Source organism: Hyperolius riggenbachi, chromosome 1 (genome assembly GCF_040937935.1).
Source record: "Hyperolius riggenbachi isolate aHypRig1 chromosome 1, aHypRig1.pri, whole genome shotgun sequence".
Taxonomy (NCBI): Eukaryota; Metazoa; Chordata; class Amphibia; order Anura; family Hyperoliidae; genus Hyperolius; species Hyperolius riggenbachi.
This window is the reverse complement of record NC_090646.1, coordinates 95,734,190-95,759,046: the sequence shown is the minus strand read 5'-3', so window position 1 is coordinate 95,759,046 and position 24,857 is coordinate 95,734,190. Positions and strand designations below refer to the sequence as shown.

General features: G+C 45.1%; 1 protein-coding gene across 2 annotated transcripts in view; it reads left to right on the top strand.

Moving 5' to 3' along the window:
• EVC (EvC ciliary complex subunit 1) overlaps positions 1-24,857 on the top strand; it is a 142,937-nt gene that overhangs the window by 55,869 nt on the left and 62,211 nt on the right. The window contains exons 6-9 of one of the 2 annotated variants that reach the window (XM_068277247.1): positions 7,473-7,571; positions 12,689-12,826; positions 14,532-14,690; positions 22,305-22,521. In XM_068277247.1, coding sequence (XP_068133348.1) covers positions 7,473-7,571; positions 12,689-12,826; positions 14,532-14,690; positions 22,305-22,521 — 613 coding nt within the window. The remainder of the gene's footprint in view (positions 1-7,472; positions 7,572-12,688; positions 12,827-14,531; positions 14,691-22,304; positions 22,522-24,857) is intronic. The other variant, XM_068277257.1, reaches the window with a different exon arrangement.

Here is a 24,857-nt window from a genome sequence, read left to right as displayed (position 1 = left end):
ACAACACAGGGGGGCACTTTAGAGGACAAAGGGGCCACCTAAGAGGACAAGGGGGACAGAGGAGGACACAGGGGGACAGAGGAGGTCACAATGGAGACACTAAAGGTACAAATGGGACACAGGAACACAAGAGGTACAAGGGGGACATATAAATTGGGGAGGGGAGAAGATCCACAACATGCCTCTGGACAATGGATGCACCAGGTTTAGTATTTTGTTTTTTTCCTGGTTTTTGTCCTCTAAACCTAGGTGCGTCTTATGGTCCGGAGCGTCTTATGGTCCGAAAAATACGGTACTCTTTCTCATAATTGGATTCACCTGTGTATGTAGGTCAGGGGTCACTGAGCTTACCAAGCCAATTTGAGTTCAAATAATTAGTGCTAAAGGTTTTGGAATCAATAAAATGTGGTGCCCAAATTTATGCACCTGCCTAATTTTATTTAAACAATTATTGCGCACTTTCTGTAAATCCAATAAACTTCATTTCACTTCTCAAATATCCCTGTGTGTGTCTCCTATATGATATATTTAACTGACATTTTTTATTGTAACAACCAACGATTTATGCAGGAAAATCATAACGATTACCAAGGTTGCCCAAACTTTCTCATCCCACTGTATATTATCCAGATTCTTATTTCTATAAGGAAGTATCTAACCAAGGACCTGATGCGCTGTAGTACGGTAAAGTTGCTATGCGGAGGCAGTGCACAGTAATTTTAACGTTACTACAGTCGAGGCAGCACTGCCTCCTAACCTTTAGCGCCATGAGTGTTACCGGGTTAATGAGCGCGTTGCTATGGTAGTAACGGTAAAATTGCTGCTACCTACACACATCAACTTTACTGTACTACAGTGCATCAGGCCCCTGAAGGGATCATTTAGGGGGGGGAAAGACATGCTGAGTAGTAAAGGAAGCGGTTCCATTGTTTTGCACTTCACACGTGGAAACTTGTAATTATTATTTTTAGTACTGTAGTATTTTTATTTTATTTTTTTTTTATTTTATATAGCGCCAAAATCTTGCATAGTGCTGTGCATGGTATAAAAACACACAATAACTGGGAGGGATAGAAAGATAGATAAGCATTTCAAAACATGGTACGATCAGGACATCCAGCGACACAAGTAAAATACGTACAATTATTAATGTGCAGTTTTAAAGTGGACCTGAACTCTTGCACAGGACAGAAGGGAAACCTAGAGAAATGCACCCTGTATGTATTTAGAGAGTTTCGCCTGTGTAATTCCCCCTCATTTGTGTCTAAACACTAGTAATTTGATTAATCCCCTGTGTCACATGACTGTCTATGGCAGATAAGCAGATACGCCCATTTGAAATCACAGGCTGTTAACAATATGTCTGCTTCCATGAATCAGGAAGTAGAAACTGCAGATTTATTTTAGAATAGAATTTTTTTTTGTTTAAAGGTTATTGTGCTGTTGCGTATCTTTTAGAGCAAAGAGGACATTCTGAGTTGAGGTCCGCTTTACAACCTCACCAATACTGATAATGTTCATTTCATACAATACACCGGAAGCACTAGGGGGAGGTATCTGTCCTTGTGAGCTTACAATATAGAAGGTTATTCTGGATTTAAATAACACGTCACGCCTATGCAGAGTACATTGAATAGTTTGTTTCCTAATTGTCCCTCAGAGAGAAAGAGAAAATCACAATTTATGCAAGGATTTTATTAATTAGAAAATCATTCCGTATGTATGAAATACATCTGTTACGAGCACCTGGAATCTGCCTTATAATAGCTACCCATAATCCCCTGCTCCGGAGGACTGGGAGAAGCAGGCCAATAAGCCAATTACTCTCTCTTGCATTGTTTAGTACTGTCAGTCTAATCTGTTTTTAACAGCAACATCCTGCTTCCAGTAGATGAGAACAACATGAGAATATGTTGCTTGTCGGTTATCATGCACCCCATACATAAGCATCATAACTCTGGTGGGTATGCTTGTTAAATGCATAAATCTGCCTTGCATGGCAGTGCATGGTCAGACACACAGCACTGAGAAGGATATGAGGATGGAACTCAGCAACAGAAAAAGCCAATAACTATTCTGTATTGTACAGTATGTTCTTAAAGAGAAAATGAACTGAAAATTAAAAGTCAAAATAAACATAAACACGTCATACTTAAAAGACAAAGACAAACACTTATATAGCGCTTTACTCCTGGCGGACTCAAAGCGCCAGAGCTGCAGCCACTAGGGGGGCACTCTATAGGATGTAGCAGTGTTAGAGAGACTTGCCTAAGGTCTCCTGCTGAATAGGTGCTGGCTTACTGAACAGGCAGAGCCGAGGTTCGAGCCCTGGTCTCCTGTGTCAGAGGCAGAGCGGATCCGAGATGAAAAACTAAATTTAATAAGTAACTTGTCTATATATCTTATCTAAAGTTTAGATTAGTTACACAGCAAATCTATCTGCAAACAGCTTTAATAGAATATGATTATTTCTTCCTGTGATACAATGACAGCAGCCATGTTGTTTGTAAACATTACACAGAAGCAGGCTTATCTGCATCTTGAGCAAAAAATCCTAATCCCCCCTCCTCCCCTCTGCCTCTGAAATCTCTGGCTAGTAATACCTCCCCTTAAATCTGCTCAGGCTGAGCTCCCATGAGCTCTTGCTGCTGTTTGAAAGGCTCTCTGAAAACCTGTGTGCGAGGCTTTTTTAGTTTATAGGGAATTAGAGTATTAAAACAAAAGCAAAAAAGTATTTGGCTTGAGGAATGCCCTATAAACAATAGGAAAGGAACACAATTCTGCAATGTGAAAATGTGAAAAAGTTCATCTCGGATCCACTTTAACAATTACACCATCCAGCCAATGCTTACCTCCCGCATAGTCTATTTCTCAATCTCCTTCTCCTCTCCTGCGTCCTGTTTGTCCACTGTGATCAATGGTATTCTCCGCCCTCCATTTTGAAAATGGCTATTACCCCATAACAGCTTCCTGATCAGCACACTGTTCAACTGTAATATCGCCCTCGTGAGCCATAGGGAAACATGGACTTTTCTCCAGCCCCTGGTAGCTTATGTGTCCCTCGCCACAGCTCCGCTCCCAGCCGGTGGCCCGGGGTCCCCTCTGTTGCAGGTGCCTCTCCAGGTCAGTGTCTTGTGCGCCTGCGCAAATGCCATTTGTGATAGGGCTCACGTGGTCTGGAGCGTTCTGCGCAGGCGCAGTACTTATCCGCCTGCGCAGAATGCTCCAAGCCATGTGATCGCGAGCAATCGGCACCGGCCGCCCGCTCACACAGGCGCATAAGATTGCCGACCTGGCGAGGTCAGCATCTGCCACGGAGGGGCCCCCGGGCCACTGGCTGGGAGAAGAGCTGTGGCAAGGTACACATAGGCTGCCAGGGGCTGGGGCAAGCCGCAGGTAAGTAAATCTTATTATTATTTTATTTTTTTACACCTCCCACCTTACCTTTAAAGAGAACCCGAGGTGTGTTTGAAGAATGTTATCTGCATACAGAGGCTGGATCTGCCTATACAGCCCAGCCTCTGTTGCTATCCCAAACCCCCCTAAGGTCCCCCTGCACTCTGCAATCCCTCATAAATCACAGCCACGCTGCTGACACACAGCTTGTCAGAGCTGGCTGTGTTTATCTCTATAGTGTCAGTCTGCTGCTCTCCCCGCCTCCTGCAGAACTCCAGTCCCCGCCTGCATCCCTTCCCTCCCTGCTGATTGGAGGGAAGGGACGGGGGCAATGACCGGAGCTATGCAGGAGGCGGGGGAGCAGCTGAGACTGACACTACAGATGTAAACACAGCCTCACAGCAAGGCTGTGATTTATGAGGTATTGCAGAGTGCAGGGGGACCTTAGTGGGGTTTGGGATAGCAACAGAGGCTGGGCTGTATGGGCAGATCCAGCCTCTGTATGCAGATAACATTCTTTAAACACACCTCGGGTTCTCTTTAAATTATGGACGTGGTAAAATTGGCCAAACATTGGGCAATCAAAGTGCAATGTGTATGCTACCTTCAATTTTGATTGGCCAATTTTCCCACCTTCATATAGTAAGAGAGCTTTTAAATACTATTGTACTATTAAGTAAAAAATATGTTGTGCTCCTCGGCTGATTTTTGTCAGTCACAGTCTCAAATACTGTAGCAGTTCGCAACATCAAAAAGTCACCTCAGAATTTCAATACAAGTAAATGTCCGCACTCAATACAGTATTTCATCAGGATAATGTTCCTATGACACCTTCCACAGATGCACCAATCTATATTGTTCTCGGCAGTCTGCAGATCAATGTCCTCAGTTGAGACATGTATGGAAGAAAAAAACATATAAGGTAATAATAGTGTAGTATTTCTAAATGCTGTTGCACCTCTACCTCACCGTGGAACCCACTACTATAGTGAAGCACTCCTCCAGTAAAGCACACTAATCCTACTAATATAATAAATGGGAAAGTTCGGATGTTTGGATGTTTGTTACTCGATCACGCAAAAACGGCTGAACGGATTTGAATGAAATTTGGCACACACATAGTACACTACCTGGAATAAAGTATAGGATACTTTTTATTTCCATAACCAAAAAGGGGGCGGAGAAAAATACAAATTTCAGTGGAAAATGTAAACTGCAGCCAGTCTTACACTGTTAATGGTAGGGTTCTCAAACTTTGCACAGTTGGTCATTGGGTGACTGGGATTAATATTCAGAAAAGTGGGTGGAGTCTATAAAAGCCAATCAAAATTAACCTATTGATTTTCAAGGGGAATATTTACATTGCTGCCATTCTTGCACTGCTAATTGCACAAGCCTCAAACCTGGTACAGTTGATCATTGGGTGACTAGGGTTCAATTTCAGAAAGGGGGTGGAGCCACAAACAGCCAATTAGATTTGTTTCATTCCAATGCAAATTATTGATGCCAAACACCGCAAAGCTCGCAAACTTGGTAATTGAGTAATTGATTAATTGTGCGTTAGGGTTAGAAAAGTGGGCACAGCCAACAACAGCCAAATACATAACCGTGCAATGCCGAGTCATAAGTGGGCGGAGACAAATACAAATTTTACTGGGAAAATGTAAACAGCAGCCATTCTTACACTGTTAATGGTAGGGTTCTCAAACTTTGCACAGTTGGTTACTGGGTGACTGGGGTTAATATTCAGAAAAGTGGGTGGAGCCTACAAAAGCCAATCAAAAATTACCTATTAATTTTTCAGGGGAATATTTCATTGCTGCCATTCTTGCACTGTTAATGGCACAAGCCTCAAACCTGGTACAGTTGATCATTGCGTGACTGGGGTTTACATTCATAAAACAGGGTGGAGCCACAAACAGCCAATAAGATTTGTTTCATTTTAATGCAGGTTATTGATGCCAAAGACCGCAAAGCTCACAAACTTGGTCATTGAGTAATTGATTAATTGTGTGTTAGGGTTAGGAAAAGTAGGCGCAGCCAGCACCTGCAAAATGCATAATCGGGCAATGCTGGGTCATCAGTAGGCGGAGACAAATGCAAATTTCACTGAGAAAATGTAAACTGTAGCAATTCTTACACTTTTAATGGTAAGGTTCTCAAACTTTGCACAATTGGTCACTGGGTGACTGGGATTAATATTTAGAATAGTGGGTGGAGCCTATAAAAGCCAATCAAAATCCACCTATTGATTTTTAAGGGGAATATTTAATTGCTGCCTTTCTTGCACAGTTAATCACCTGTACCTGGTACAGTTGGCCATTGGGTGATTGGGGTTCAAATTCAGAAAAGGGGTGGAGCTACATCCAATCAGATTAATTTTATTTCATTGCAAATTATTGATGCCAAAGACCGCAAAACTCACATACTTGGTCATTAAGTAATTGTGTGTTAGGGGTAGGAAAAGTGGGCATATATATATATATATATATATATATATATATATATATATATATATATATATATATATATATATATATATATATATATATATAGTGTGTGTGTGTGTGCTTCACTGGAGGAGTGCTTCACTATTGTAGTGGGTTCCATGGTGAGGTGGAGGTGCAACAGCATTTAGAAATACTACACTATTACCATATTGCCTTATGTTTTTTCTTCCATACATGTCCCAACTGAGGACATTGATCTGCAGACTGCCGAGAACAATATAGATTGGTGCATCTGTGGAAGGTGTCATAGGAACATTATCCTGAAATACCGTACTGAGTGCGGACATCTACTATTATACTATTATTTGGATTATTGCCTTTATTATCGTCAATTGCCCACTCAGGATCCAAATGTCGTTCAGTCATTCAGGTTTTTCCTCACAACTTTAAATCTGACAGCTTTCTGTTTTTTTTCCTGCACAACGCACGTGTTCACAATTACTATGCAGAAATTGTGTGTGAGAAAACCGCAAACCTGCCGGAAACCCAGGGAATTGCACAGAAAAATGTGTTGTCAAGTGCAGTGTTCTCCCCATATATTTTTTCCAGCTGGGTGGCATGGAAAATTAGCCGGGTGGCATGAAAAAGTAGCCGGGTGGGTGAGATGAGAGAATACAGGGGCGCACTTCTCTGCACAACTCTGCTTACAGTAGAGGAGGAACAGACTAACCAGCAAGCTCATGGTGACCCAGAACTCATTGGAGTATGTAAGGGACTACAATGGTCCTAAAAGCCCCCTTACTAAGATGTTAAGAAAAACAAAAATTTGCTTTCCTAAAACAGAAAGAATTTGCGGAGGAGGAGGAGGAAGTGAGCAGATGACAGCCGGGTGCTCCCCAAAACTAGCCGGGTGGAGCACCCGGCTAACAGAGCCTGGGGAGAACACTGAAGTGAGTGCCCTGCCTAAGCTGTGTCTCTCTGTTATATAATAGGCTTTTAGTTAAAGTCTGATTTCTAAAGATAGCCCTACACTTAGCGATGATGGGCAGATTCAACCAAGAGACCGATCTCTCTCTGATCGCATTTGATTGGAGAGAGAGCTGTCAGCTTCCCATACACTGCAGGCTGATTCCCGATAGATTTCAGCATGAAATATTTTGGAAATCAGCCAAATGACAGGCACCTGATTGAGCACGTCAGCCCAACATCTTGCAGCATGTCCCATCTTGCAGCATGTCCTATCCATACATGTGACCAATTTTGGCTCAAAATTGGTTGCATCGTCGATCGGGCATGCTCTTGAGAGATGACATCCTGCTGCATGGCTTGTACAAAACCACCCCCAGCTGAGTGGAGGGTTAATAATGACCTTGGCATGTTCTGATAACACACGTCGCTGTCATAGCTCTGAATGATGTGCCGGTTTTACCGTATCGGCTCCATCTGAACCAGGCTGTAAACTTTCTCTTTAATCTGGTGTTAAAATGAGGTTAAACGATTTCTGTGCGGAGTAAAGGCCACCACACATGTATCTATTAGGTGGGGAATAAAATTGCTCTGCGGTGACCCCCACGCCCTGCATTTACTACAACATTGATTTTTCCTCTTTATAATCCTGCGCTCTAGATGTTTGTTCAGATTCTACGCATAAACCTGACTGACCTGCTGCTGGAGAAGAAGATTGATCGCGAGCTGTACTCACACATCCTCTCATCGCAGGAGACTGTAAGACTTCTGTTTCTTTCTCCTTCTACTGCATGCTATGCTGAACAATGTCTAAAGGAGAACTGAAGTGAGAGGGATATGGAAATTGCTATATTTATTTCCTTTGCCTGGCCTTCTTGCTGATCCTTTGCATCTTACACTTTTAGCTATAAACCCTGAACAGGCATGCAGATTAGATGTTTGGTTGCATTTGCTGCATGCTTGTTTCAGGTGTCTGATTCAGACACTACTGATGCACGAAAGATTAGCAGGACTGCCAAGTAACTGGTATTGTTTAAAGAGACTCTGTAACATGAGAAAGATCCCCTGGGGGGTACTCACCTCGGGTGGGGGAAGCCTCCGGATCCTAATGAGGCTTCCCACGCTGTCCTCTGTCCCACGTGGGTCTCGCTGCAGCCCTCTGAACAGCCGGCGACAGGCCCGACTGTAATTTCAATATTTACCTTTGCTGGCTCCAGCGGGGGCGCTGTGGTTGCTTTCCTCTCCGAACTACACGGAAATACCCGATCTCAGTCGGGTCCGCTCTACTGCGCAGGCGCCGGAAACTTGCGCCTGCGCAGTAGAGCAGACCCGACGGCGATCGGGTATTTCCGTGTAGTTCGGAGCCGACAGCCGTCAGAGCGCCTGCGCAGGAGCCAGGAAGGTAAATATTACGTCACGGCTGCACGGAGGGCTGCAGCGAGACCCCCGTGGGACAGAGGACGGCGTGGGAAGCCTCATTAGGATCCGGAGGCTTCCCCCGCCCGAGGTGAGTACCCCCCAGGGGATTTTTTGAGGTTACAGATCCTCTTTAAAGCAAACCTGGAACGAAAATAAACGTATGAGATATGTGCAGTACAGCTAAGAAATAGAACATTAGTAGCAAAGAAAAGAGTCTCATCTTGTTTTCCAAACTTGAGTTGTTATCTATGCAAAGGAGCTTCTCTGAGCTATTCAACCTTCTGGTCCTGTTTTCTGAAGCCTTTTAAAATTGCTCTTTTTGTTTAACATTTATATTCTGCACTATCACCATAGCTAAATCACTGCATCCCTGCAGCAGAACGCTGTATTTAAACCCCCCCAGATCCCGGGGCAAAATCCACGACTTTCAGAGACGTGGATTTTGCTGCCCAGGGAGGCAGAGCTTAGCGCTGTAGCTCTGCCTCCATTATTGTCAATCCCCACCTCTCCCCGCCCCTCTCAGTGAAAGAAGACTGAGAGGGGCGGAGAGAGGTGGCGATCAGCGGGTATTGGCGCGAGTAGAGCTACTGCCCTATGCTCTGCCTCCACCAGGAAGTGATTCCCACATTTTGCCCGGGGGATTTGGGGGGATTAATTACAGCGTTCTGCCGCAGGTATGCGGCGGTTTAGCTATGCTGATAGTGCAGAAGATAAATAAATAAAAAGAGCAATTTTTTAAGGCTTCAGACTCTCTTTAAACAGCCAAGAAACAGTGAGAGACCGCTTGAGATAAGATTTTACTGCAGGTAAGTTCAAAGGGTCATTATTTCTGCCTTGTTTTATAGCTTAAAGAACAATTTATTTATTGTATTTATAAAGCGCCAACATGTTACGCAGCACTGGACATTAGTTTAGGTTACAGACAATATGTAGGGGTGACATACAGCAATATGGCAATACAGGAATCAGCAAGGGCCGTGTGGAACTGCAGCAGGTTAGTCTTGTACTGTAGGAAATCCTGGTTCAGTCGAGTTTTCCTCCATTTCCATTCAGTGGCTCGTTTCCCTCTGGAGGTTGCGAGTATGGGTAGTGCGCCAGGGCTGGGGGTTAGGGGGCCGGTTGCAGCGGAATATTGGTGGAGCAGCTTCCTCTAGGGCTGATGAGAGAGTTTGGCGATACTGAGCTGCAGCAAGATCATGTGCGGGGAAACTCTGCAGAATCGCCGGCAAAACCGCCCTAGTGGAAACGGGCCCTAAAAGGAACTAAACATGGCAGCCTCCATAGTCTTCTCATAGTCTACGCAAGCTCAACCCTGGCGTCCTTGCTGACCCCCTCCATGCCCTCTCCTCCACTCTCCCCACCCTAACCTGTCCTAAGGTTAGGGTGGGGAGAGTGGAGGAGAGGGCATGGAGGGGGTCAGCAAGGATGCTAGGGTTGAGCTTGCGTAGACTATGAGAAGACTATGGAGGCTGCCATGTTTATTTCCTTTTAGGGCCCGTTTCCATTAGGGCGGTTTCGCCGGCGATTCTGCAGAGTTTCCCCGCACATGATTCGCACGGGGAAACTCTGCCATAGGGGATGACGGCGCCGCGGCGGAATCGCTTGCGGGAGCGATTCGCCCGGAACCCCCCGCAGAATTCGCCGCGGAGGCTGCGAATCCCATAGCCGTGCATGGCACGGCTCATGGGATTCGCCTGCGATCCCGCTCACCGGCTCAGTGCGGCGTGCGTCTGCAAGACGCACGCCGCACTAGTGGAGACGAGCCCTAAAGCGATACCAGTTGCCTGGCAGTCCTGCTGGTCTCTTTGGCTGCAGTGGTGTCTGAATAACACCAGAAACAATCATGCAGCTAATCTGTCAGATCTGACAATAATGTCAGAAACCCCTGATCTGCTGCATGCTTGTTCAGGGTCTATGGCTAAGTATTAGAGGCAGAGGGTCAGCAGGGCTGGCAGGCAACTGGTATTGCTTAAAAGGAAATAAGCATGGCAGCCTCCATATACCTCTCTCTTCAGTTGTCTTTTAAAATACAGAGTGTGGTTTTAAACTGCAAATATGACAGATTGATGCAATGTTATAAAAGAAAAAGCTACCCTCTGTCCCTTAAAATAAGACATACCCTGTAAATAAGCCCTAACTGGAATTTTGAGCATGCTTGAGATAAGAGTCAGCCAGTAAGTGGGGACACAGTGGTGCAGTGCCAATCGGGCACTGATCATGTCATTCCAGGACACAGCAAGGATATCAGCTGTGTGCAGGGAAGACAGGGCAGGTGCCTGATCAGTACAGAAGCATACTTTCAAATACATGAACATCACAGTACAAAGAAACAGGAAATGTTCTGCAGAGAGACACTTCCTAATAGAAATATAAGACATCCCCTGAAAATAAGCCCTAGCACATCTTTTAGAGCAAAAATTAATATAAGACACTGTCTTATTTTCAGGAGTAAGACGGTATATAACTGAAAATAAAAATATGAGTGGCTTCCCCTCTCCCCCCCCCCCCCCCTTTGCTACTAATGTTCAATTTGTTATCCGTACTACACATACAATTCTTTATATCATAAGTCCACAGCAGCCTGGAGGTGAAATAGTAATTAACATCGCCGGGAATTTTGCAGAAGTAGGGTGAGCCTTTTTTTGGCTTCACCCTGTGCCCAAATTTTCTGGTGCTGTTTTTGCATGTATGTAGTGAGGCCCCATTGCTGATCACTTATTCAGCAAGGTGTATGCGAAGCACAGGAAGATCAGAAGTGCACAGATGTTTCCATCCATTTTTAATTAAACACATGGTTGCGTCAATTTTGTGAAAACTTAGTGCAATTACATTCATTACAAATGAATAAGCTCACAGCTTGCAACTGGGGAAGGGGCCTAAGGTACCCCTCTACTCATAGAGGTTAGTCCTGCTGGGAGACAGTGGGGGACAAGTACTGCAAAGAGTATTACTGTCAGTGCTGATTTGCAGGATGCAAAGGAACAAATCAGGGATAATTTGTATGATTAAAGTGGACCTGAACTCTTGCACAGGACACAAGGAAAACATAACAGAAATGCACCCTGTATGCATTTAGAGAGTTTAGCCTGTGTAATTCCCCCTCATTTGTGTCTAATCACAAGTTGTAATTTGATCTCACCCCTGTGTCACATGACTGCCTATGAGATAACAGATAAGGCCATTTGAAAGCACAGGCTGTAAATATGTCTGCTTCTGTGAATCAGGAAGTAGAAACTGTGCAGATTTATTTTAGGATTTGTATCAGCTGTAACAAAGAAATGTTTTTGTTTAAATGTTATTATGCTGTTGTGTATCTTTTAGAGCAGAGAGGACTTCTGAGTTCAGGTCCGCTTTAAACTCAATGGCACAGTTTATGCTTCTGTCTGGACACTCTGGAAAGTGTGGTAGATAGTGACCTCCATGCATAGTAACAGCGCAGTCATTTCTAATACTGAAGGACAAGGTTCGCTTTTTGTCAAAGTTCCAGTTGGAAAAAATAGCGCTGGAGTTGATTTACAGAAAGCCAGTAACATTGACCCCCGCGTAGCAAGGTTACCAGCCTGTGCTGAATATAGTAACACTTGGCGCGCCAATAACGTGACCAGCATTACCATATCAACGTACATAAACTGTACCGCGCATTAGTAAGTAGCGTAGTGCGCGCTACCACGTACCATGGATACACTGTGTACACTCGTTGATATGGTAGCGCTCGTTGTGCTATCGCCGCAACAAACGGTACTATTTTCAGTACAGGCTGCTAACATTGCCCCGCTGTGGCCAATGTTAGTGGTCTTTTGTGCATCAACCCTATTGTTACTGTATATGTGGAAAGTTGGGGGCCAGCACCAGCTATCAGGCTTTGAGACATTTCGGTTATTCCGGACCACGCTGATTGAAATCTAGGCCACCACCGCACGCTGGCCCTGCTACTGCCGCTGATCGTGCCACACTTTCGCCGCTGCAGCCCACTCGCTCTGCCGTCAGTATGATGGCAGAGCTCTGAGGTGAATTTGTTGGCTCCTGACCTTGTGATTACTGTGAGCCAATCACATTGACACACATTGATCATAGGGTCAGGAGCCAATGAAATTTGCTGACGCCCAGCTCAGGAAGCTCTGCCATCTTAGGGACAGTAACAGTAGAGCGAGGGCCCTACAGCAATGAGAGAGTTGCTTAAATGGCGGTAGCTGCAGGTCACTGCGGCGTGATGTCGGTAAGCCCTGTTTTTTCAAACTAGCAGTCTCTGGTCCTTAAGGGACTAAACGAGAATTGAGTTATTTATCTGATGGCGTTCTGAGTGAGGTCATCTTAAGTGATAAAATAAAGTCTTCATAGACCTGATCTATCCACTGGGTAATCTCCGCTGTGTCTGCAGTGTCCGCAATTAATTCACTTGTGGTGTCTTTGAGGGTGTATGTTGACTGATTTCTGTTGCTGTTTTAATCCACTATCAGGAGCTGGAGGAGCTTGAGCATACATACCGCGCACGAATGGCTTCCAGCAAGCTGCCTCGAGGACAAAGTTCAGAATTCCAAACCATGGAGGACATTGAGAGAAGAGAGAGGGAATACTCGGACCACCTGATTCAAAACGTATGTCCAGTATATGTTCTGTACCATCAAGGCCGGTTTAATGCTAAGTAAAGCAAAGGACAGGAAGATTTTTTTCAGTCACGTGACAGAGCATATCACATGACATGGTGGTGAGTGTGGGGTTTGGATTACATGGACATTTTCACTGGCTCCTGACCTGATCACTGGGAGCCAATCACAGTGATCGGGAAGTGAAAGTATGAAAAAAAAAAACTCCGGTACTTAAAGGGACCAGAGGCGTCCATCTAAAGAAGTTAAAGCGGACCCAAACCAAACATTTTTTTAATTAAAAATATTTAGTTGCACCACTCTGACACATACAAAGATAAATAAACACTCCTTCACACCTATGATCATTTCAGTGCATGCTTTTCACCCTTCTCTTTTCATAACTAGGGTTATACTGGGGGCAGCCATTAGCAATTCCTCCATTGCTGGACACCATCTACTGCACCAGTTTGCCGAAAAAATCCCGGCAATTTGAAAGGAAGGGAGGGGTTCCTCCAATAAATGTAAAATATTTTATATTTGTCATCATGCAGCTGAGAAAAGGCTGCTATTTATTATTATAATTTAGAAAATAGATTTTATTTCTGAAATCTTTTTAACTTGGGTCTACTTTAATGTAAATTATAAAGTTCCTGCATTTTTTATTTGAGAATTGTATTCTTTTGTAGGGAAGGAAGGGGGAGCTATGTCACCACGGGGAAGCTAAAACTGTGTTTCTTTTACTGTCATCGCACATTATCCTAGCAGCAGGATTTGAATGTTGCTATTAAGAAGGAAAATTGTACTTTTTTTTTTTTTTTTATAACTGTAGAGCACTGGTTGTTTTTAAAGTGGACATTCGCTGTAAATTCCAAAGTGAAAAAGAGCCAGAATGACACTTACTATGACCGTTCCCGCTCTGTTTTTTCTCCCCATCCCAGCAATGGCTGACTTCTTCACTAAGTAGCTGGGAAGGAAAGTGGCAGCTCTAGAACGCCTGGCATTGTGCTCGTTCTCTCTTCACCTCACGTCTATGAGATAGGCTGGCTCAGTGGCACAGGTAGAGGCAGAATATCATTCAGGCCACACTATAAGGGACCTCCCACCCACAGATGACACAAAATGACACAGTCTCTTAGCAATCTTTGCAAAGGCAGAAAACTGCCATGGCAGTTTTTCAGAAAGGGGTGTGGCTAACCAACAAAACCTGGATTTTGCTGCTTTTTTGACTTTTTTTCCCCCCCTGCTACTCTGTTATGACTTCTGCTGCTCATAGTGTGGGTTGTATTATTACAATGATGGTCCGCTCCAAAGATCTCAAATAAGGGCTGTTTTACACTACATGTGATTCCAAGTCCAATTTTGATGCAATTTTAAAATTTTGGTGTAATTAAAAAAAGACCCGCATGCTCCTTTTCTCTGCGTCTCTCTTGTGTTGCTTGCTTCCAGTGAAAATCAGAATCTCAAATCGGAGCCAGAAATCGGAACGTCAGTTTTAAGTGTAAAAGAAGCCGTGTTTTGTTTTTGGTTTCCTTCTTCCAATTTTAGCTTTAAAGTCCACAATTGGAATGCAGAAGCAGTCATGGGAAGTTTTGTTTGGCTCCCTCCCGCCCCCCTCCTCCCGCTCCAGTAAGCGATCTGCTCTAGAAGCCGGTACGCAGACACTAGAGCAGAGGTGATTAATGTGGCGCTAATTCCTTGTGTGTTTGTGTTACAGATGGAAGGTTTCTGGAGGCAGCTGGAGCACACCCATCAGTTTCTGCATGAGAAGGTGAAATGCTCCTATGACGAGGCTGGGAGGATAATGATGAGCCTCATCTCACATATGATCACAGTGGAGAACATGCTGGGCGAGTCTCAGGAGGAGCTGGTCATGGTAATTCCGCATTCCACACACTATGTAGATTTCTGAGGGTGCGTGATTTTTGCCACGTTTGTGGGAAGGTGGCGCGATGCAATCCGCTGGGACAACACGTAGGGCCAAATGCAATTCACTTTTTCTCCATAGTTTTCTCCTGGGTGATATTTTTAAACTCGTCAATAAAATGCATTTTAAGCCCCCAGAAAGCAAGAATATGCTCAAAATAATTTTAACCACTTGCCGACCAGGGGAATTTTCACTGATCGGTGCTGCGTGGGCTCTACAGCCCGCAGCACCGATCAGCAGTGCAGCAGGGCGATCAGACTACCCCCCTTTTTTCCCCACTAGGGGGATGTCCTGCTGGGGGGGTCTGATCGCCGCCGGCCATTAGTGGGTAGCGGGGGGGGGCTCCTCAAAGCCCCCCTCCGCAGCGTTTTGTGCGCTCCCTCCCTCCCCTTACCTCCCTCTCCCTTGCTGGCTGCGCAGGACGGATAACCGTCCTGCGCATTGTGGGATAGGCTGCAGCCTATCATATGGCGGCGATCCCCGGCCAATCAGAGGCCGGGGATCGCCGATCTGACTTACGGCGCTGCTGCGCAGCAGCGCCGTATGATGTAAACAGCGGGGATTTCTTCCCCGCCTGTTTACATTTTGCCGGCGAGCCGCTATCGGCGGCTCTCCGGCTGTTCACGGAGACACCCTCCGTGAACTGACATGGAAAGGCCGCTCGATCGAGCGGCCGTTTCCATGGTAACCCGCAGACGACCAGTTTACGCCAATCGGCGTTAGCTGGTCGTCAAGAGGTTAATAGTACTTTTTCACCAACTTTTTGGTACTTTTTTAGTTGAAAAGTACTGGAAAGTTATTTAAAATAAAAGATGAAAAATTATCTCCTGGGAGAAAACTCAGGTGAAAAAGAGAATTGCACATGGGCCATAGACTGCACTGTCTGAAGTCCCCATCCATGTTTTGTGATTCACCGTATAATTGTAATACATAGGGCCATATGCAATTCACTTTTTCACCTGAGTTTTCTCCTAGGAGATAATTTTTCATCTTCGATTTAAAAAAGTTTTCCAGCACTTTTTCACCCAAAAAAGTACCAAAAAGTACGTGAAACAGTAATAATTTTTTTTAGTATTTTCTTGCTTTCTGGAGGCTTAACAAGCATTTTATTGACAAGTTTATAAATATCACCTAGGAGAAAACTCAGGTGAAAAAGTTAAAGCGGACACAAACCAAACATTTTTTTAATTAAAAATATTTCGTTGCACCACTCATACAAAGATAAATAAACACTCCTTCACACCTATGATCATTTCAGTGCATGCTTTTCACCCTTCTCTTTTCATAGCTAGGGTTATACTGGGGGCAGCCATTAGTAATTCCTCCATTGCCGGACACCATCTACTCCACCAGTTTGCCGGAAAAAAATCCCGGCAATTTGAAAGGAAGGGGGGGGAAATAGCGTGGAAAGGGAAGTGCCGTGCTTTGCGTAGACACTTCTGATTCTTGATGCGCTCAAATGCAGAAGGGACCTTTGACTCCTTTAGAGTGTAACTGTCGGGTATAAAATTAAAAATCAATTCTTTATTTTTATCTGGTAAGCAAGTACTAAGGATGCTAACCAGGCAATCCAAAAGTTGAAATCACTATTACTTTTCTTGTTCATAAATGATCATTCCCCAGTTTATCTGACTCTTTATTTGGTACACACATACTTTGGTACGCACAAAGGAAGTTGCAGGGCATGCTGGGTTGTCCCTTTTTTGCTTCGCTACTTTCCCCTCAGACTTAACTAATGCAGCCTGATTGGCTGAAGCCTCTTTCCCTACGGTTTTCCCCTCCTACACCTCTGTTCCTCTCTGATTGGCCAATATTTCTTATGCTGAGACAATGCACTTTCTATAGTGGAGGGCCGGCAATGCATACACAATCAGGCAGAGGAGAGTAAGGGAGGAAATTACATCAGGATTGGCTTCAAAATAGCCACAGTTAAAATGGGAAATGCTAAGAAGGTTTTTCTTTTTTTTTTTTTCTGTAGAAAAATCACTAATATCAAAATGTGGACAGTGCAATACATATGTTATGTAAGTAGAGCAAGTATTTTTCTACTTTTTTTTCTGACATAGTATGGCTGACATGTGTGTTTGAGAAACTGGCATTAAAGTCAAATATTGCATTAAAGTGTACCTGAGATGGGGTAATCTGTAGTATTTGTACTTACCTGGGGCTTCCTCCAGCCCCATGAGGTCCATGGGCTCCATCTCCTGTTACCAACCTCCCCTCCCTTCCCCTCGAGTTGCTTGTTTGCACCGTGGTCACCTCCGGTAGATTGTCCAGTCGTGCAATTTGGGCATGTGCAGCCAAGAGCATTCTGCATGCGCAGAAGAGTGGGGACTGTCCATATTACCTGAGTTGACCATGGAACATCAAAGTGGCCAGGGAGGACGGCGTTAGAGCCCATGGACCACGTAGAGCTAGAGGAAGGCCCAAATAAAGTATAAATACTGCACTATAGCCCATCTCAGGTTTCCTTTAATTATTTTCTCATCCCTCTTGCTTGGCCTCCTCTCTCACCTCTGTACTCACCTACAGGGGTCAACGGCTTTTGGTGTCACATGTACCTACCATATGAGTAGGCAGGCTGGATCCCCTGGACCACAATGCAAATACTGTATATACTTTTGACCACAGTTTGCAGTATACAGACACTGAACCAAAGAATATGGTGCAAATATAATGTTTGATTGCAAATGCAGGCATACATGCAAACATCATGCAATATCATGCAAACCCATGCACAGAACACAATATATACAAAAACCTGGGAAAGCAGTGGTAAATACATATAATACCCTGACTAACTATCTACAGAAAATATATACACAATCGCAGTACAAAAAGGGACCAGGCAGAATATCAGAATATCAGAGTCAGCAGGAGAGCAAGGTCAGCAACAGGTTATCAGAGAAGCATGGTACCAGGGATTAGACAAAAGCAAGATCTCAGACAGATACAATACAATAACATTTCTATAGCGCTTTTCTCCCATAGGACAGATCTCAGACAGAATAAACAGGTTCTGCAACAGTAAGGCATACACAGGAATCAGGGCAAGGAACAGAATCCAGGGTGTCCAGAAACTCAGACCTGGGAGCTCAAAGTACTGGCAATTAGCAGGTGAAAGAGGCAGTTCTTAGCCACTTGAGGACCACAGTGGTAAACGCCCCCTAAAGACCAGGCTGTGTTAAGGCCAAGCTGCAGGACCGCACAACACAGCACACGAGTGATCTCCCCCCTCCCTCTTCTCCCCACCAACAGAGCTCTCTGTTGGTGGGGTCTGATCGCCCCCCAGTTGTTTGTTTGGTTTTTTTACAAATATTTATCTCTATTTATTGTTATTAAAAAAGTGTATTTTTGTATTCCCCCCCCCCCACCCGCCCACCCCCCGCCAGCCAATCACGGCGATTGGCTGTCATAGGCTTCTGCCTATGAGAGCCGATCGCTCTCTTGTCCCCCAGGATTGTCCCAAGTACAGCGCTGCTGCCGATCGCAGCGCTGTACTGTGTAAATAGACGTCGATTACGCCGTCTAACAGTCTCCCGAGTGGCACCCCTGAGCAGGAGATGCGCACGCAGCCTGCGCGCGATCTCCTGCAAAATGCAGCCCTAGGACTTGAAGCCAATTGGCATTAGGCGGTCCTGGGGCTGCCGCCGCGACCACGCCCATTGGCGTGGGGCGGTCTTTAAGTAGTTAAATAGTCCATGTGAAAGTGAACACAGGATGCAGCTGGTGGTGAGTAATTGCAACAAACAACTGAACCACCCGCAGGCCAGATCAGGGACTGCAAGTCTTTGTGAGTGAACAGCCACCTGCTGTTGGATTGTAGAACTGCAGGTCTGTTCAAAAGTTCATCGAGCCCTCTGCTGGTGACACGATGAAAGTTCCAGGCATCCCATGCCAATACTGCCACCAGCAGGCAGGAGCAGGCAGTACACAGTTCCTAACATTACTTGAGTATAAGTCTAGAAATTTAGGTCTGATTCACTTCATAAAAATATATATAGTCGACTTACAGTATATACGAGTCACGGGCAACACTGAGTAATGTGTGTACCAATAGTGTCATTCCATTTTGTAGAAATGTACCCAGTGGTAAGTGACACTTTAACCACTTAACGACCGCCCACTGTACGAGAGGCGGGCGGCCGGAAAGTGGATCCCGCAAGGACCGCCACATGTACGAGAGGCGGCAGTCCTTGTACGGGCATGGGCGGAGCGATCGCGTCATCCGTGACGCGATCCTCCGCCGGGGATCGATGGCCGGGGATTTAGCCTCCAGCTCGCCGGCCACTTAGCAGCGCCGGCAGGCGGAGGAAGGAAGAAATCCGCCGATCATTTGTATAATAGGCTTTGTAATGTATACAAAGCCTATTATACAGTCTGCCTCCTGCCCTGGTGGTCCCAGTGTCCGAGGGACCACCAGGGCAGGCTACAGCCACCCTAGTCTGCACCCAAGCACACTGATTTCCCCCCCCCCCCGCCCCCTGACCGCCCACAGCACCCCTCAGACCCCCCGCCCACCCCCCAGACCCCCAATCGCCCCCCTAATCACCCATCAATCACTCCCTGTCACTATCTGTCGACACAATTTTTTTTTATTCCCTAAACTGCCCCCTGCTCCCTCCTGATCACCCCCCACCCCTCAGATTCTTCCCAGACCCCCCCCCCCCCCAGACACCCCCCCCTGTGTACTGTATGCCTCTATCCCCCCTGATCACCTGTCAATCACCCCCTGTCACTGCCACCCATCAATCACAGCCTGTCATTGCCACCCATCAATCAGCCCCTAACCTGCCCCTTGCGGGCAATCTGATCACCCACCCACACCAATAGATCGCCCGCAGATCCGACGTCAGATCACCTCCCAAGTGCAGTGTTTACATCTTTTCTCTACCCTAAACACCCAGTAATTACCCATCAATCACCCATCAATCACCCCCTATCACTACCTGTCACTGTTACCCATCAGATCAGACCCTAATCTGCCCCTTGCAGGCACCCAATCACCCGCCTACATGCTCAGATTGCCCTCAGACCCCCCCTTATCAATTCGCCAGTGCAATATTTACATCTGTTCTTCCCTGTAATAACCCACTGATCACCTGTCAATCACCCCCTGTCACTGCCATCCATCAATCACCCCCGTCACTGCCACCCATCAATCAGCCCCTAACCTGCCCCTTGCGGGAAATCTGATCACTCACCCACACCAATAGATCGCCCGCAGATCCGACGTCAGATCACCTCCCAAGTGCATTGTTTACATCTGTTCTCTACCCTAAACACCCACTAATTACCCATCAATCACCCCCTGTCACTGCTACCCATCAGATTAGACCCCTATCTGCCCCTAGGGCACTCAATCACCCGCCCACACCCTCAGAACGCCCTCAGACCCCAGCCCTGATCACCTCGCCAGTGCATTGCTTGCATCTATTCCCCCCTCTAATCACACCTTGAGACACCCATCAATCACCTCCTGTCACCCCCTAGCACACCTACCCATCAGATCAGGCCCTAATTTGCCCCATGTAGGCTCCTGATCACTCGGCCAAACCCTCAGATCCCCCTCAGACCCCCTTCCGATCACCTCCCCAGTGCATTGATTGCATCTATTTTCCCCTCTAACCACCCCCTGAGACACCCATCAATCACCTCCTGTCACCCCCCTAGCACTCCTATCCATCAGATCAGGCCCAATACAACCTGTCATCTAAAAGGCCATCCTGCTTATGACCGGTTCCACAAAATTCGCCCCCTCACAGACCACCTGTCATCAAAATTTGCAGATGCTTATACCCCTGAACAGTCATTTGAGACATTTGTTTCCAGAATACTCACGGTTTTGGGCCCGTAAAATGCCAGGGCGGAATAGGAACCCCACAAGTGACCCCATTTTAGAAAAAAGACACCCCAAGGTATTCTGTTAGGTGTATGACGAGTTCATAGAAGATTTTATTTTTTGTCAAAAGTTAGCGGAAATTGAGTGTCATTTTTCGCTAACTTGTGACAAAAAATAAAATCTTCTATGAACTCGCCATACACCTAATCTCTGTAAATGACAATTGTTTGATTTTTTTTACACACAATTGTCATTTACAGAGATATTTCTCCCACCCAGCATGGGTATGTGTAAAAATGCACCCCAAAACACATTATACTACTTCTCCTGAGTATGGCAATACCATGTGTGGCACTTTTTTGCAGCCTAACTGCGCTAAGGGGCCCAAAGTCCAATGAGCACCTTTAAGCTTTACAGGGGTGCTTACAATTAGGCACCCCCCAAATTGCCAGGACAGTAAACACACCCCACAAATTACCCCATTTTGGAAAGTAGACACTTCAAGGTATTCAGAGAGGAGCATAGTGAGTCCGTGGCAGATTTCATTTTTTTTTGTCGCAAGTTAGCAGAAATGGAAACTTTTTTTTTTCTTTTTTGTCACAAAGTGTCATTTTCCGCTAACTTGTGACAAAAAATAAAATCTTCTATGAACTCACCATGCCTCTCAGTGGATACTTTGGGTTTTCTTCTTTCCAAAATGGGGTCATTTGGGGGGTATTTATACTATCCTGGAATTCTAGCCCCTCATGAAACATGACAGGTGGTCAGAAAAGTCATAGATGCTTCAAATGGGAAAAATCACTTTTGGCACCATAGTTTGTAAACGCTATAACTTGTACCCAAACCAATCAATATAGGCTGAATGGGATTTTTTTAATTAAAAACAAGTTTGTCCACATTTTTCGTGCTGCATGTATACAGAAAATTTACTTTATTTGAAAAATGTCAGCACAGAAAGTTAAAAAAATCATTTTTTTGACAAAATTCATGTCTTTTTTGATGAATATAATAAAAAGTAAAAATCGCAGCAGCAATCAAATAGCACTAAAAGAAAGCTTTATTAGTGACAAGAAAAGGAGCCAAAATTCATTTAGGTGGTAGGTTGTATGACTGAGCAATAAACCTTTAGCGCTGCAGTGGTCTGAATGGGAAAAAAAGGGTCTGGTCCTTAAGGGGGGTAAAGCCCGCGGTCCTCAAGTGGTTAAGGAAAGGAAATGGCAATAAAAAATAAAACACAGGTGTGAAAGTCCTGGCCACAACAATTAAGGGAGGAGGGGGGGGGGGGTCTGGGCTGCATGAAAGGGATTTAATAATTGCAGCACTTGGGTCCCCAAGTGCAGCCATTAACTTTGCTGGGTAGACGTATACTTTAGTAAAAAAAAAAAATTCCAGCTTAAGAGGGTTGAATATTGGACTCGACTTATATACGAGGTCGGCTTGTATTCGAGTATATGCGGTATCATACTGTCCTAATCTCGCCTCTTCCAACAACCATCTCCACCACACCCTGTCATGTAATCCAGCCTCAGCCACGTGACCTCAGCTTATCAAAATGGAAGAGGTGGTGGTTGGCTGTAACCGCCATGGCCCACATCCAAGCAGGAGCCAGTGCAGTGGCCGCAGTAGAACAGTTCACTGGGATAGTTTGTGTGTGTGTGTAGCGGTCATGTTATAGCTCACACTCCCATTTCATGCCTGACATACGTATTGGAACCTTGCAGGAGATCCAAGAAAAGATGATCCGTTGGGAGCACATGGCGAAGGTGGTGGAGTCCTTGAAATATCAGATACAGGAGGAGAGTGAGTGCCGCCTCAATGCCGTCTCCAAAACTCTAGAGCAGCTGACCATCAAGAAGAAGATTACTGTGAAGCAGAAAGAGAAGAATCTCACGGACCTGTTCAAAGCCTTCTGGGAAGAGGTGTCACGCTACAACAAGGGTGAGTGAAGTGTGACTGCCCCCTTCAGTGCTTCGTGAACTATCCACAAGTAAATGATAATACAGTAAAACCTTGGATTGCGAGTAACTTGGTTTAAGAGCGATTTGCTATGCAAGCAAAAATATGTTGTGAAATTTTGACTTGATATACAAGCAACGTCTTGATATACAACCAAAAAAGAAGTCTACATGCATCACGTCATCACAACTGAGCCGATAGTTCCTGTCCTTTTGGCGCTGCAGGATTGTACATAATCTGAGTGTGGAGACTGTGCAAAGTCACATTTCCATGAAATCCTCAAAAGTTTCTTGTTAAAGTGACACTGAAGCAAAAAAAAAAAGTATGATATAATGAGTTGATTGTGTAGTACGGATAATTAATAGAACATTTGTAGCAAAGAAAATGGTGTCATATTTTTATTTTTAGGTATACAGCTTTTTTTTTATATAACATTGCATCATTCTCTAATAATTGCAGTTTCCACAATACGCTCAGCATTTTAAATGTTTTCATAGAGCAGAGCTAATGACCCTATCAGCTTTTATCTGCAGAAATACCATAAACAAAGAAGAAACCATGAGAGACAGTTGAAATAAATTCTTCAAAAGACAGTGCTGTCCACCAAGTAGCAGAGCTAGAGAAGCTCTTTTGCATAGATAACAACTGAAGTTTCTTAACTCTTCCTGTATTGTAAAACAATATGAGACTCATATCTGTGCTAATAATGTTTTATTTCTTAGCAGTGCTACACATACAAATCATTATATCATAAGTTTAATTGCACTTCAGATTCCTTTTAAAGCCACACTCAAAAAAAGTTTGGGTGAGCCAACAGGTGGCAATGATTCTGTTAGTTATAGTGAAAGTCTTGTTTACATTTTTATTTTATACAATTTTACTATAACTGTTTTGGGATTGTAGAACAAACCAACTGGGTTTCCATTAATTCTTATGGGGAAATTTGCTTTGATATAAGAGTGCTTTGGATTACAAGCATGTTTCCGGAACAAATGTTCGCAAACCAAGGGTCCATTGTAATAATAATTTCAGTATTTGTATATCGCTTTTCTCCTGGCGGATTCGAGGACCTGAGCTGCAGCCACTAGGGGTGCGCTCTATAGGCAGTAGCAGTGTTAAGAAGTCTTGCCCAAGGTCTCCTCACTAAATAGGTGCTGGCTTGTGGCGTAACAATAGGAGCTGCAGCCCCTGCACCCACGAGGGTGCCCTTTTGGGGGGCAGGAGGGGTCGCAGTATGAGGGGAGAGCATTGGCCCCCACATCAGCGGGCAGAGGGGCCACACCCCCTCCCTCACCTTGGGCACTCCCTCAGCGCTCCCCCTCCAGCATTAATAGGTTGCAGCACCGGCGGCAGGGACACAGGCATGCGTTCCACCGCTGAGGTCCGATTTCTAAGTGCCACATACTACTTCCTGTTTAAACATCCACATTTTTGCAAGAGGGCTCAGTGATTCCTAGTTATGCCCCTGGTGTTGGCTTACTGAACAGGAAGAGCTGAGATTCGAACGCTTGTCTCCTGTGTCAGAGGCAGAGCCCAGAGCACTATCCAGGATATTCATGCTGATATCCAATCTATTATGATTTCAATAAAAAAAAATTAGGTGCAGAGATTAAACCACAAATCAGGGGGATCCACACTATTGTTTTCATGGGGCCTTTAGGGCCAGCCAGCCTTTTGCCCCTACCCCATGGACAATCATCCCATGAACACAGCACTTGTATATCCATATTTACAATCAATCCATCCTCACCGCACCAGTATACAGTTACCGACAAAGAAGATAAAGATAATAGATGGAAAGGGCAGTGTACAGGCTATGGGCACACACACTCCCTTCTGCTTCTAAAAATGGGTTTAAAATACAACTAGTAAAAGTATCTGACTGTATCAGCTTCCTGTAAGTCCTGTCACACTGAGCTCTTATTCCCAGTGGGCAAAGAGTTTTAAGGTGCCCACTAATGATCCAACCTTTTTCATCCAATCTTACCATTTCGATGTAATATAAGGGCACTGCCTAAATTATCCATTCAGTATATTCACTCAGTTTACCCTTCTACTACATAGATTTGGTAAGATTGGATGAAAAAGATTGGATCATTAGTGGCCACCTTAAGTGTGAGCCAGAAAGACTTGGTTCCCACTATAGCACTAGTGATTGGCTCACAGGGCCAGGAGCCAATGAATTCAGCTCCTGACCGGCTCACGGGTCTCTGCTGCCATAGCGATGGCAGGGTGAGTGGGCTGCAGTGGTGGGAGAGCGGCGCGAGCAGCGGGACCATACAGCGCAGTAATTAAAATCTACGCCCTGATAGGGATAA